This window comes from Salvia miltiorrhiza, chromosome 6 (genome assembly GCF_028751815.1).
Source record: "Salvia miltiorrhiza cultivar Shanhuang (shh) chromosome 6, IMPLAD_Smil_shh, whole genome shotgun sequence".
In the NCBI taxonomy this organism is placed as follows: Eukaryota; Viridiplantae; Streptophyta; class Magnoliopsida; order Lamiales; family Lamiaceae; genus Salvia; species Salvia miltiorrhiza.
Genome location: NC_080392.1, coordinates 29,798,741 through 29,814,406, shown reverse-complemented (window position 1 = coordinate 29,814,406; position 15,666 = coordinate 29,798,741). Strand labels below are relative to the sequence as shown.

Genomic DNA, 15,666 nt, shown 5'->3' with positions numbered 1-15,666 from the left:
ACTTTCTCTTGAACCCTATTGAGACAGGGTACTTGGATTTTGTTGCCCTACATGAAAAAAAAAATCATGTTTATTTATTTATAGATTGTATAATTTGAAAAATAATGTTAAGACTTACCCATCTCATCAACCACAATTATTTTCAGTGCTTTCTTACCCTACTTTTCTTTCTGAACCTATAAGTATAAAATTCTGATAACCACATTTTTATTATTATTTTTTAAATGACATTTAAATGGATAACTTCATTATTCGTCGATATTTTCTATATTTAAAATAAGTATATATAACCAATATGTTAAATCCATTATCAAATACACACAAGAGATACATACATATATGCATGTAACAATGTAGATACAAACGTCTCATACATGAATATGCTTATAAGTTTATAATGTCTTATATTGATTCTTATGTGTTCAAATTATTATGATCATTCTTTGTGTAAATAGATAATTTTTCTTTTAATAAATTATAATAAAAATAAAAAATTGATAAACATATAAATGAATAATCTGAAAAAAATAAAATAATATTTTTTTTAATAATTAATATATTATTATTATTTGTAGTTGTCATTAAATTTATTTTAAGCAAAATGATTATAATATGCATAAAAAGAAACAAAATCGAAAACTTATGTGTAAGTAAATTTGAAAACTCCACCCATTAAGACGTAAACAATTATTTTGTAATTAGGGTATATAATTTTTCAAACTCCAAATTTTAGTATAATAAACATTAATTATATTATATTAATCTAATTATTTTATGATGAATGTAATAAAAGTAGTGAAATAAGTCATGGGACTCGTAAGTTCTTATGAGTAGTTGCCTGGAGTACTACACTTGTCCAATGATATTTATCTGTTGACTATTGTTATTATATATTAATGCATTCGATATGTATGTATAAAATAATTGTGAATATTTTAATGGGTGAAGTTTGCTTAGGGGGTGAATATTGATTAGAGATTTAAAAAAAAAAAGAGAAAAAAATAAGAATGAATGAGAATTGAGGAAAATTAGAATGAAGTGATTATACGACGCCACGTAGGATCGGATTTATTTTACTTTTATATATATATAGATAGATTTGAATTTTTTTCGAATTAAATCTTCTATGTTTTATCTTCTTCATTCAATGATTATTAAATAGAATTATTAGAGATTTTCGGATATATAAAAGACTGGAAGAAGGAAGAGATAAATATGTCAAAGACCAAGTCAATTCATATTTTTAGGGAAAGTAGGTTAGGATTTGCTAACCAAGCAATTTTTAATTGGCTCCAAGTTTGCAACTCATTCCACGTCTTAATTTCTAGCACGATCTACAGCTTTCAACACTTACTCTGCAAGCATGCTACACGTCTATAAATACAAATGGGATCCTCTGTCCCAAAATATAGTGTGTACCACGTGTACCACTCTTCATTTCTTTATATTTATAAATTATTTTTTATTTCATTTTAATTTATTATGCTTTTATATATTATAAAGATAATTGACAAGGGTTCACTCATCCATTTAGGGTTTATAATTATTTTTTTATATTTATTTGAATTAATAATAGATTATTTGGGTTCATTAATTCAAAGTTAGGATATATAATTTTTTAAATTTTAATTTTTCAATGATAAATACTAATTAGAGTTTATAATAATATAATAATTTTTATTTTTATAAAAAATAATTTATAAAATAAAGAAATGAAGAGTGGTACACGTGGTACACATAATATTGTGGGACAGAGGATCCCATATGAAATAAATCAAATGGGATCCTCTGTCCCAAAATATAGTGTGTACCACGTGTACCACTCTTCATTTCTTTATATTTATAAATTATTTTTTATTTCATTTTAATTTATTATGCTTTTATATATTATAAAGATAATTAACAAGGGTTCACTCATCCATTTAGGGTTTATAATTATTTTTTTATATTTATTTGAATTAATAATAGATTATTTGGGTTCATTAATTCAAAGTTAGGATATATAATTTTTTAAATTTTAATTTTTCAATGATAAATACTAATTAGAGTTTATAATAATATAATAATTTTTATTTTTATAAAAATAATTTATAAAATAAAGAAATGAAGAGTGGTACACGTGGTACACATAATATTGTGGGACAGAGGATCCCATCTGAAATAAATCAAATGGGATCCTCTGTCCCAAAATATAGTGTGTACCACGTGTACCACTCTTCATTTCTTTATATTTATAAATTATTTTTTATTTCATTTTAATTTATTATGCTTTTATATATTATAAAGATAATTAACAAGGGTTTACTCATCCATTTAGGGTTTATAATTATTTTTTTTATATTTATTTGAATTAATAATAGATTATTTGGGTTCATTAATTCAAAGTTAGGATATATAATTTTTTAAATTTTAATTTTTCAATGATAAATACTAATTAGAGTTTATAATAATATAATAATTTTTATTTTTATAAAAAATAATTTATAAAATAAAGAAATGAAGAGTGGTACACGTGGTACACATAATATTGTGGGACAGAGGATCTCATCTGAAATAAATAGGGTAGTGGGCCACTTACCAGTTTATATACAAGAAGAAATACAAGTATTTAAGAGTAGAACTGCCAAGTTGTATTGTTCTAACATACACTTCAACAATTAGTTTAGCTTACCTTAGTGGGAGACTCGTGAGTTCATGATACAATCTATTTACAAAAAAAAAAAAAATAACATAAAAGAGGTTGGATTATTGTCATAATGTTGTAGTAATATTATTCTTCATGCTTCAATATACAATCCTGTATTCTCTAAGCATAAACTCCAAGTTCCTAACAATGCATGAACCATTTCATCGATATACAAGGTATCTGAAACTAAAATTGTATGGCTTCACCTCAATTAAATTTGATAGAGTCTCTTTATCTTTTCTGTCAAGGCATTTGACTGCTTCGCTTTTGAGCTCATCTGGCAGCTGCAGGCAAATCCAATCCAGCAATGCCTCCATCTCCTTTGCAAAGTCGAGAAGATACCAATCCAATAGTTTGGGAACTACTAACTTGTTCGATGCTGCTGATATGCCCACTGCTGCTTGTAGGTATGCCCTTTTTGCTGCTTCCAACTCACTCTCGATTCGGGATGCAGAGTACACCCTCAACTAAAATCAACATAAGCATCGAGATTTATTTGAGAGACAAAAAAATATATAAATTTTAGTCACTCTTACAAAAATGCCCCTAGTAATTAAAAAAAATATAAAAAAGTATAAATGTTAATTATTCTTTATACTAAAATTGAAGGTTCACGCGAATTGAACGATTTCGCGCGGTCGTGTAAACATATATAAATTTTTGCATGAGTACGAATTCATAGAGAACTATCTTATCTTTAACGCTAATAACGAGTTGCGCTCGTCGACAACTCATCCACAACAATGTGTAGTCGCCTCCGAGAATGGAGGATGGGTTTTGATGCTTCATTTTTAAATTATCATTTAGACTAAGTGGTTGGGTGTTTTTAGAGGTTGAAAATGGATTCAATTAATTGAATCCATTACTTATTGTTTGGTTTGTGTAATGAGTTAACCATTACCCTTACTTAAAGGTAACATAATCACCCCATTTGTTACCCCTCAACATAGAGGGGAAACAAAAGAAAGAGAATCCCTTACTAATGACTCATTTTCATTGCTAAACCAAACACTCAATAAAAGTAATGGTTATTGTTACCATTCCACTCCTTTATTTGATTTCATTCCCTTTCCATCTCTTACTTAAACCAAACGAGCACTAAAGGTTGATGATATCTTGCAATAATCTTCTTCTGCTATTGCTTTTGAAGGCTTTTTGTGCATTTTCCAACCCTTCCATCTTTTGATTTAAATGCTTAAGACGCCATGTATGCCCACAGTTATATTCTATCCATTTAACACGACCATATACATCTAATGTCTAATTAACACATTAATTAGGAATTTCAATACAACACACAATGTACTTACAGCAGGGCAAGACCAGCAACCGCAGGAGAGTGCAAATGTGACTAATGGTTCTGACCACTCTAAGCCAAACGCCTTGCAAATCTCCTTTTCATTATTCATGCTCGATTTTGTGCACGTCTACAATTGTTTTGAAAAAAAATATAAACCGTTAGATTTATGCTCGAAATATCGGAACTAGAATTCAGTTGAAGTAGAATCGAACCCCAAATAACCAAACTAGAATTGGTATTTGAAATTGAAATCAAATTGAATCATTTTCTCCACACAGATTGAACCAAATCGAATTGAAAATTTTCGGTTCAATTTGAATAAAATCAATTTTTTTAACGGGGACAGTGCGTAGTCTGTTAAAGACGCTTTCACCTAGATAGATGACTAAAGAGTGAATGTGTTTTCCATTTTTTGGATGATAATAATTTTTAAAATATATGTAAAGTACTTGCACAACATCATAAAATTAATATACTATTTCTCACTACTACAAAGCTCAATCACAATAAATTCATAATTTAAAATAAGCAAATCCATAAAAAAAATAAAAAATACTACGCTTGTCCCACTTCAAGTATTTCCCATTTGAATTGTTTCACTTCAAATGTTCTATTTCTTTTGATGGAGAAAATCAGACTAAAAAAGTAAGTATCTTTAGAGTCTCAATCTCTTTTTGCCTAAACAACACCACTTAATAATTCAAGGGCTAGTCTCCTATACATTCGTTCGCTATATGCATATATTTATTAAACAAATAGACTTAATTAACAACTGAGCATCTAGCTCATTTGGTTTGGTGCGTGGTTTCACTCTGAACATGTTCGATATTTTAATAATAAAAAATAATACTTCATAAATGATAGTACTATTTTTTATAAAATCAAATGGTAATTTTAATAAAAATAAATGGTATATTATAAGTGACACTTTTAATAGAAATAGAAAATGACACTTTTAATGCATGGAAATGATAGTTTCGAATGAGCCAGAAATCATACTTCACAAATGATACAATTACAAATGACATTTTTAATAACATAAAATGATAGTATTAATATATAACTTTGTTAAAAATCAATGGTATATTACAAATGACACTTACGATACTCCCTCCGTCCACCAATTCGTATTCCTAGGGGAAGGGTTATTTATCACTTCCCCTAGGATATGAATTGGTGGACGGAGGGAGTAATAATAGAAAATGATATTTTTAATGCATGCAAATGATACTTTCAAATGAGTCGAGAAATGATACTTTGCAAATGGTTATTACAAAAGACACTTTTAATAACAAAAAATGATACTTTTAATGTATGCAAATGATACTTTGTAAATATATTTTTTTATAAAATAAAATTATATTTTGTATAAAAATAAATAAAATATTACAAATGACATTTTCAATGCATGCAAATAACACTTTTCAATGAGCTGAAAAGAGTCTGTCAATTTTTTTTAAAAAATAAATAAATAAAAAGAATCAGTAATAAAATATCTATACTAATAGAAAAAGAGCCCAAGGCAGTCTAAGGCACAACTTGTGGATTGCCTATTTTATCCGTGTTATATATTTATTATTATATTTATAAAATATAAATTTATTTTGATATACATTTATTTGTCACCCAAATCTATAAAGAATACTTATTTTGCATTAGAAAATAGCCTTAGGCACAACATGTGGATTGACTATTTTATCTCTATTACATATTTTATTTGAAGATTATATTACATATTATATATTTATAAGAATATATTAATTCATTAGATATTACACTAATCTATGTGTTATATATCTATAGTTATTGCTAAGGCTTATAAATAAATATATCAATCCAATAAATTATCTAATAAAAGTAATAAATTAATAAAAAATTTTAAATAATAAATTATCAATTAAAATAACATTAATTACTCGTACGACGTACGTTCTTACTGATAGTTACTCCCTCCGTCCACCAATTAAAGGCCTAGGGAAAAAACACGGGTTTTAAGAAAAAGTGTATTTTTATTAGTTGAGTGGAGAAAGGATCCCACTTTTTAAGAAAAAGTGTATTTTTATTAGTTGAGTGGAGAAAGGATCCCACTTTTTTGTAAAGAATCTTTGACTTTTTTTGATTAAATAATGAATAAAAACTTACCAAAAATAGATAGACCTTATTTTTGTGGACGTCCCAAAAAGGCAAGTAGGCCTTGAATTGGTGGACGGAGGGAGTAATAAATAAGCAAAAATCCAATCGAATGAACTGAATCAATCCAAACTGGAGAAATAAAATTCTGAAAGCCAACTCGTGGGATTCGAACCCACGGCCTTGTGGTCTACCAGCAGAGTTAGAAGCTCAATTATTATGCATCCTCACACATCTGATGCGCCGTAAACTTGTGGTAGGATGGAGGGGTAGGTATATATATTTTGGTCGGACTCAAACCAAAACATTCGATTTTAATGTTGCAAATTGAACCAAACCCTTTCGCCCACAAACACAAATAAAAACTACCCATTTCGATTCGTTTCGATTTTGCTCACCCACCCCATAATTAATACAAAGAAGCTACTCACATATTTTAAGTGATATGGAAGTCTCAAGATAAGGTGCTCGATCGTAACTGCATTTAGCACATATCCCCCAACATTTATCGTTGCCTGCAACAATCATCGATGCTATGAGTTAATATGCTCATTTAGAATTCCATAATTCTATTTTTGAGCTTAAAAATAGATTACACTTTAAGAAATTTTACAAGGTGAATAATATCGCCTTGCCTTTTGCATTTGTGCCATGATCATGTCTGGACTCTCGGGTATTCCATGCTTCAAGAATGCCTGAAAATCAGTTATGACTTATGGTTATAAACAAGAACATCTTTAATTCAAATATCTCATTTGTGCTTACATTCATAACACATGAATTATAGATGTTAATCCAAAACGCAAGTTTCTGCTGATGACTCAGACCCTCCAACTTCAAACACGCTAACTTGTCTAGGAGAATCCTGAAATTCAACCAAAACAAAGTAAAACGGACTCATCACAATCACAAAAAACATAACAGATTTTTACATAGAGAGCTGAGGAAAGAATTGCCTAAGCCTACGCATCAGAAATGAAGCACTGCATCTGCGGTTGAGATCAACTTGATTAGCTTCTATCACATGAACATGTTTGTAGACGCCAATGTCTCGCCTCTTCAGCTCAGAGGAGTTGAAGTAAGGATCTCGAAAGCTTGATTCGGCCACATCCTTCTCACATAATAATGCCTTGGGCGCCAACGAAGAGAGCTCCATCGTCTTCCTCCTTGATGAACTCATTCTTACAAAGATGCTGATCAGGCAGTTCAAGATATCCTGCGACATTCTATTCACCTCACTCTCAACGTCTATGCCTCTGTCATCCGTGGACCTGGAGGAGCTCTCTTGCGCTTGCTCTACAACCCTACACTGCACAAAACTATCATCATAGTTAGCATGAGCATTTCTAAGGAGGTGTTTGGCTTAGCTTATATACTCCTTAAAACATCTTATAAGTTGTTTAGGAGCTTATAACTTATTGAGAAGCATTAAGAAAAATAAGCCTCTAAACAATTTATAGGATGTAAAAATAAGCTCCAAAAACTTATAAACTTTCCAAATATAAGTTTATCAATTCCAACTTATTTTTTCATAGTCTTATAGTCAGTAGCAATTATACAAAAATAACACTACTATGATTTGTTATATCCATCATATACCCTTATACTTTCCTCTCTTTTCAATTTTCTTGTAAGTTGTTGGAGCATAAAAGCTCTCTAAAATAAGCTTAGCCAAACCTATATTTGTAATTACATTGGCATTTATTGTTCCATGATTGATCACTATGGATATGGAAAGAAGAAATCTACCTGCATTTTTGGAGAAAGCTTTTTCACAGAAAGAGATTCACTATCCTTGTCTGCTTGATTGTCTGATATCAAATTGTGCTCGTTTTGAGGCAGTTTTCTTAATCCATCTGATGCAGTGTCCAAAGACACGAACTTTCTAGATGAAGAAATCCTAGAAACACAGAGCACCGATGAACCTGAATCGACTTCACTTTGGGAGGAAGCCCTTGAATGTTTCTGTTTGGAGCTTCTTCTCATTGACAAGTCGAGTGTTGAATCCTCCCAACTTCTTCTTGAAGATATGTGAGCAGCTTCTTGATATAGACCTTGTCTGAAGTTAACAACCTTCTCTTCAAGCCTAACAACCTCCTCTTCCAACACTGCCACTTCAGCTAGAAGCTCCAGAGTCTGCAATAAGGGAGCATTTATTTTCAATCATCAAGTATTTTTTTATCCTCATTATTAGGATATCTCAAATCTTATCACTTTCAATGGAATATGAATCCAAACAAGTTAGCTCGAATTATAGACATTATCCAGAACTTTAGGATATCCCAACATTATAATTTATCTTAATAAACAATGGATTAACCTAATTTATGGGTGTTTGGTTTGGTGGATTTATACAGGATTTAGTTTCATGATATATTATTGCCCCATAGGTCTTGGCCTCCTCATATGAAAATTAAACTTTGCAAGTAATATTAAACCAATTCAATCTCCAATATCTCAGGTCAATTCAATCTCAACTAACTAAACACCAAATGTTCGATTACTGCCGAGAGTTACCCAAATTGAATTGATCTAAGTTTAATTTTGTCAAAGGAAGAATTCATGACTAATAAGGTTAGACTAATCCTACGTGACACTGTCTCAAGATTAACTATCGAGCCGAGTTCATTCAATCCAACTAACTGAATATCATGTGACTAGGTCCAATTCGATCCACCAAATCGAACACCCTATCACTCATGGCAGTGCATACATACTTAATTGCTAATGACGAAGATTACCTACATCTATAATCTTGTTGAAAATAAATTAATAACGTCTAACATCTTCAACTGAAACTACAAAAAGTGATTCTTACATATTGAGGGAGATAAGGAGGAAGACGAGGCAGAGCGCCCAACGGCCTATTGAAAGCTCTCTGCAAGGCTCTGTGCACATTCTCTTCATGTCTCAACTTCTTCTTAAGATTCTCAACCTGCCATTTTTTGCATGAATTAAAATATAAGGAATTGAGAACATCACAACCAACACAATCATTAATAAAATAAAATAAAGGAGACAAGTTGCCCAATTCTTGGAGAAATCAAGGAGTTAATTACATCTTGTAATAATGCCAACTTTCTCTCTCTTGCTGACCGGCGTCTACTCGCCATGGCTTTCTCTGCAGTTTGCCACTTGCTTCCCTGCAAATTCACCAATTTCGGATCACTTTCACAAACATTGTCTTATAAATAAATGTTACAAATTGAGGGGATCAGAAATTCCTCACATTCTGTTGGCGCAAAGAAGCTGGTTTCTTGGAATTAACAGTATTGCTAATTCTTGTATTCATCTCTACTTAATTTTCTGGGATCACCATCAATTCATCAGGATCTGCATATTATGCAGCTTGCCACCTTAAAGAAAAAAAAAATGCGAAAAGAAACAAAACTATATTTCTTTTTTTTCTGCTGTAAAGAAGCAAGGTGTCATGTATCTCAAAAATGGATAAATATGCTGAATAGCTGAGTGGTCTAAGATTAGGAAAAGAAAATGTGCTAAAGAATGTAAGGCTAGCTATAGACCCTTCATTGAGAAAGAAGTTTTACTTTGAGAGTGACAGAGTGGGGTAGAGAGAGAGAGAGAGCGGGAAAGCTGAAACGTGAAAGTGAAACACTAAAATGAGAGCAAAGAATAATCGTCTTCTTTTAGAGCTACGAATAATAGAGAGCATAGTGCAAGGTATCTTTTGTTGTTTGGGGGCTGACTCAAACTATACTCAAATTTAAATAAAGAAACAATACATTCCCGTGGATATTTTGGAGAAAAAAACATAAATTTTGGCCACTAATTTAATAAATATAAAATTGGGGTAATTGCCTGAATTCATAACGTTTACACGGAATTGGTTTTTGCTCCTATTTTGAAAGGTGTGGCCCCTAAATACATAACATTTTATTTTGTCTCGTTTTTCTCCTGTCACCGGTTTTTTCTTACGCCGGCGCCGAAAATTACACCGTGGCAGCCGGAATTGACAAGGTTGCAGCCGGAAATTGACACATGGGCATATTATTAACATGTGGAATAAAAGTAAAAAAAAAAAAAAAAAATCTCCCATCTCCATCATCTTCTTCCCCTTCCTCCCCTCCCCCCACCCTCTGCCAGCCCCTTTGCCGCCTGCGACGGCGCCCGCCACCCCCTCCCCACCTTGGCTCAGCGGCGACGTGGTGGCTATTTTGCTGGAGGGGAGCCAAGGCAAACGCGTGGCGGCGGCGGCGAACCTAGGCGTTAGCCTCACCAAGTTTCGTCAGCCCTTCCCACCACCACCACCAAATTCCGTCAGCCCTTCCCACCACCAATACTTATGAATTAATTATGATATGGGCTTATCATATAAATTAACTCATTAGAGGCCCATCTTTATTCCTTGTATCTGATCCCTGGACTGGCCCCAAGTCTCCTGAGCCCAGGAAACAGTAATACACACAAAATTAGGGTTTTGAGAGAGCAGAGTGGGGCGACAATACTGAGTAGGCGGCTACTGTCTCTGGGAGTTCTCATAGTTCGTTATCCATCCAACGTTGGGAACTGAGCGGGATACAGTTCAAAGATCTGAGCGGGAGTCAATTTTTCGCAGGAAATCAAGTTCCGGCAGTTTCCGAAGAACGACCATAACTTCCTCTACAAAACTCAGATTTGGACGAATAGGTGGCCACGGAAAGCTCTTTCGAAAAGGAAGAAGTCGTATTTCTGGGCAAAATACGATTGGAGGGCGTTTGATGCTTCAAACGAATGATTGAAGTTGGCTGACCTGTTCAGCGACGAATTGATGAATTCTTAGGAATTCTTTAGGTATTTCTAACTCCAAGGTGCAGCACTTAAATTATGTGATGCCCCGCTCTTTTAAATACATATTAGATTAAATATGTGCATTAGTTATAAAATTCTTTTAATTATTTATGGTGATTATTTTGTTCAGATAATATTATTTCAGCAAAAGTCTGTATAAGAGATACAGAGCTGCGATTTAATATTCAGTCATGAATGAAACCAATAATTAAATTTATTGGTTTAACTATACGTTTGAGACTTTGTTTTACCAGTTTATTGATTTAATCAATATTATTAGAAAATTTAGATTTATAACCGATTTTATAAATCGTGTTATTTAAATCAAATTGCTAGAATTATAACTTGAGATCATATGCATAATAATTTTATTATTTCGCGTTATATGTGTTAAGGTATTAAGTCGCGAATTAATTCCGACTTTCACGTATTAAATCTCAAGATTGAGGATTTAATTTATATAAATACGACGAGTATTTATTAAACGAGAATTGGAGAATTATTACAGGAACTAGGAGAAACTAGATCACGGCACTACACGTATGTCTCGATTTTTCATCCAACACATCAATTCCTACACTATTTACTATACTATTTACTACACTATTCCCTACACTATTCCACCTTCCCCTCAACGCATCATTACTGCAGCAATTTTTTCAAACCTGCAATATCTCCCCTACAAGCAGCTGCACCTAGCCGATAAAGCCACAATATCAGGAAAAGATAATCACGCCGAGAGCAAATTTTCAAACATGGCAGGAGAAAATCTTCAGCAATCTACAATTTTATCAAAAATGGCAGCCACCAAGGTGTTCAAAAATGGCAGCAATATTTCTTCAACATTTGCTGCCACCAACCACCTCAACCTCTCTATAAATAGAGCTCCATAGCAGCCTACAGATACACACAACCAACAACTGGTATCATCACTACACCTATTTCACTCCCGCAAAAGCAATACTCCATTATCTTAAATTTCTTAGTTGTAAGAGCTCAAGTGAGCTCCCTTCGCCGGACCGTTTATTCGCCGACCGGTCACTAGGCTCTGAACCGAGAACGTGTACTCGTTCCTCCATCTTCAGGCTACCAAATCCAACAATCGAAAGGCCGAAGCCTTCTTTGTTTTTCCCTGACCAAAGGCCGCAATATCCTTCGGCGGCCAACGTCGAATTCCCGACTTAGCCACCAGCCAACTTACGGCCTTCGTTTCTCACTATCCTTACGACGAAAAAGGATCGAGAAACCACCGTTGTGTAGCCTGATCTATCTCGCACGAGGAAAACTAAGTCGTAGACCTTCGCGGCTAAACCCCATCGCGGAACGACGACCAGAAAAACCCCCGGCGAACAACTTCCATTAGTGCTCACTTGGACAAGGGTAAGTTGACGCCCTTATTTCGATGCATTCCCGTTTCTATTATATTATGGGAAATTTCTGGGGTATAGATGGGAGTGTGGTAAATATTCGTACAAAGTTTCATATCATTTGAACTTCGTTTACTACCCTTTTAAAATTCAAGAAGTCTACTGCTCGTATCTGCTAAAACTGTCGTGAGGCAGATGATTAGGTTAATTATTTCAGTAACCATATGTTGATATTTAGCTCTCAAATTTTATTGTATGAAGATATATGTGTTAGCTATCTGCATATAAAATTTGAGGTCATTCCAGTAACTTTTGATATTTTTCAAAAATCTGGACTTTCAGTTGGCAGAAACTGCCGAATCTGGTAGGCGATGGGAAAATCACTATATCTCTTAAACTACTTGGAGTTTTTCAACATACTGTTTTTTCAATTAAACTAGACTCAAAGAGGTTTCTATTGATATAAAATTCGACTCCATACGAGTTCGGAGTAAAAGCAGTTTATTAGTTGAAGTTGAATCTATACAGTTTTGTTGAGATTGAAATGATTCTAAATAATTCCTATTAAGGATTTTAAAGTTTTATTGTTGATAAAATATCACTTTTAGTTTATAAATGAGCTATTGAGATATATAAATATTTTGAGAAAGATTTCATGAGAACTTGTTGGTAAAATTATATTAGATGGAATAGTTGATAAATGAAATATTAAAGATTTATTAATTAAATGGTTAAAATATTAAAATTTTTAGATCTTCTCGAAAATTTCTTTTTATAGTTAACTCCTTTTATTATTTTAAAATATTTTTACAAATGTTCCTAAAATCTCACAATGAAATTTTCATCAGGAATTAATGTTTAGAATTTATTAATGACTTATTAGTTCTTTTAATAGTAGCAATATATATATATATTGATTGGCATTATTAAATGGGGAAAAGGAAAATATTTTATGAATTATTCTTTATTTATAATGGATAAATAAATGAATAATATAAAATGGGCTTTCCTACATCCTCAAAGGTACATGAAGTATTTCGATAAAAGAAGAACGATTGTATATGAGTTAGATACAGTCGTTTAAGGAAATATGGGTAGTTAGAGAAATGAGTGAATAGTGATTCACTGCATTTGTTGTTATCTTTTCTATTATTCACTCGAACACATGTTTCGTGTTATCAAAGGTTCAAATAAACAAAAGCGCCTGAGTAACCTATCGCGCTAAGGAAAGAGAATCATTGTCTTAAGTAGCAAAACACTGCAATCAGGTAGGCATTACTTTCATATATATCAAATGAGTTTAAATGTTACGTTCAAGCAAGTTATTTCATGACAAAATCTTTGAATTGATGTTATTTCAAGTATTGTCTTGCCATAAAATGTTTCAATTTCAGTATGATATCTATCTGATATGGCTTTGCCAATTATCATGTAATCGAATTCGAGTCTTGAGCAGTTGATAGCTATCCTGCCTTGGCTAGTGTACACCAGTGACCGTGAGTCATCTAGCGGGTTGGCCGGTCAAGTGACCGTGAGAGGTGGCCACCTCTCCGGCACACAGATTCAGATATGATAGATTACAAAAGAACTTAGTCTGATCAGACGAACTTTAGAATCACAAATGAATTTAGTATGCTTAGGGCCTTTTTAAGTAAAAACCCTTGGTTATACTATTGAAATGGCATGACAATTTACAGTTATTATGTATGTATATGATTTTCGGCATATGTCTACTGAGTACTTTGTACTCAGCCCTGCATGTATTTCTAAATGTGCAGGTTGAGCAGTGATGAGTGATGATGGGGTGTCGTACGGAGCTTTGTCATATTTACTAAATAAACTCTTGGCGATACATGTCTTCATACATGTATCACGTTCTCATTTCCGCTGCGAACACTCAGTTATGATGCAGTTTATCCTATTATGTTGGATTGTCAAATCAAGTTATTGTATAAACACTTAAATCGGATACTCAGGACCGATTACTCGTTATTATCTATATATATGTGTGACTTATTCTCATATGATGTCTAAATCTTAATTTAATTCATTATTTATCACCCCTTTCTGTCCCCTCTCCTAATTTCCCTTCCCTAGTCACGGTTTCCCGGCTTACCTATCCTTAGTTAAGTCCGGTCGTGACAAATTTATAGGAGCATGCTAGGTTTAATCGATGTATGGTGAATTAAGATAATCCAAGAGATGATCCTCGGGCAAATCGAGTATTAATTTAGTTTAATATTCCTTCACGGAGGAGATGAGAGGGGAGGGAGGAGTTAGAAAGTTAATGAAGAAAACATTTTTTTTCTTCAACACTAGAGATGCGATTTTGACTTAGTGGATTTTCATTAGTTTTTTTCCTTTTTATTAATTACACATGTAAGCCAACATGGCGTTTGGCCGGACACGTCAAATCCCCATGACCAGATTATTTTTGTGGGCCACAAATAAGAAAAAAAAAATGGAACGATGTGTATTGTTTTGTAAATATGTTTAGGGTGGGATATTTTTGAGAAAACGTCCAAACGATTGGCCAAAAACTGATATTTACCCTAAATTTAATAAACAAAACTGTGAAACTTAATTAAGGGTCAAATTTTATTTTTAATTTAATCAATATATATACACTACTTTGCTATGATAAGTTATACGTAATTAGTATTTACTTGATATTTTTTTCTTATTATTTTAGCTAAGAGATCGCATGATGTTCCATGGAGATTTTTTGCAGCTTGGAAAAACACTCTTTAGCTCCTTTTGGATTTTAATATTCAAGTGACCCATATATATAGAGAAGGCAATAGAGCGGCAAACATTATGGCCAATGACAATCGGACTGAAGGTTGGTGGCCACACGAGATCGACGAGATTAAAGCTTCGGTTTGCATGGATATGTCGGTGCATAACCATATTCGTATAAAAAATTAAATGTGACTTTGGATTTCGCATGTTTGACATTTTTTCAGGCTTTTGTTGGGCGCATGTTGCGGGCGTCTCTCATGGATGTGGTGGACGCGATGTGTGGCCATGACGGCCGGTATTGGGGCTGCCGGAATGGTGGAGTTGCTCTTTGATTAGATGAGTTTAGTTTGGGACGTGTGGGGTTTTGGCTTCACGGCCGTAGCTGACAATTATGAGGCTGTGCTTGAGCTGTTTGCAGGCAGCTGCTGGCGATGGCAAGAAGCTTTTGGGTTTTCTGGTTGATCCCTGGTCTGGTTCGGGGGAGCAGACGTGTGGAGGGTTTTGAGATGCTTGCTTGGATTTTTATCGAGCACCTTGAGTGCGGGTTTGGTTGTTTGTTGGGGCTGGCAAATAGGTGGTTGTCTAAAGCGTCGTTCCGGCTCTGTTATATTTTTTGGGTGCGCTCAAAATTGGGGTCGAAAAATGTTGGATTT

At 33.2% G+C, this 15,666-nt stretch overlaps 1 protein-coding gene across 1 annotated transcript; it reads right to left on the bottom strand.

Annotated features, from left to right (window-relative positions):
- Positions 1-2,723: 2,723 nt before the first annotated feature.
- LOC130989036 (uncharacterized) lies at positions 2,724-9,754 on the bottom strand. The gene is made up of 10 exons (XM_057913025.1): positions 9,346-9,754; positions 9,176-9,259; positions 8,935-9,051; positions 7,866-8,252; positions 7,073-7,425; positions 6,882-6,981; positions 6,752-6,811; positions 6,548-6,631; positions 3,997-4,113; positions 2,724-3,153 (listed from the first exon to the last, which is right to left on the bottom strand). The coding sequence occupies exons 1-10, from the start codon at positions 9,406-9,408 to the stop codon at positions 2,848-2,850; spliced, it is 1,671 nt and encodes a 556-aa protein (XP_057769008.1). The 5' UTR covers positions 9,409-9,754; the 3' UTR covers positions 2,724-2,847.
- Between the last annotated feature and the right edge of the window lie 5,912 nt (positions 9,755-15,666).

Excerpts from the sequence above, each read along its gene's own strand:
- LOC130989036 (XM_057913025.1), bottom strand. The coding sequence starts at position 9,408 with ATGAATACAAGAATTAGCAATACTGTTAATTCCAAGAAACCAGCTTCT. Across the intron at positions 6,632-6,751 it reads TCATGGCACAAATGCAAAAG|GCAACGATAAATGTTGGGGG; the intron begins GCAAGGCGATAT and ends TGATTGTTGCAG. Across the intron at positions 3,154-3,996 it reads GTTGCTGGTCTTGCCCTGCT|TTGAGGGTGTACTCTGCATC; the intron begins GTAAGTACATTG and ends TGTTGATTTTAG.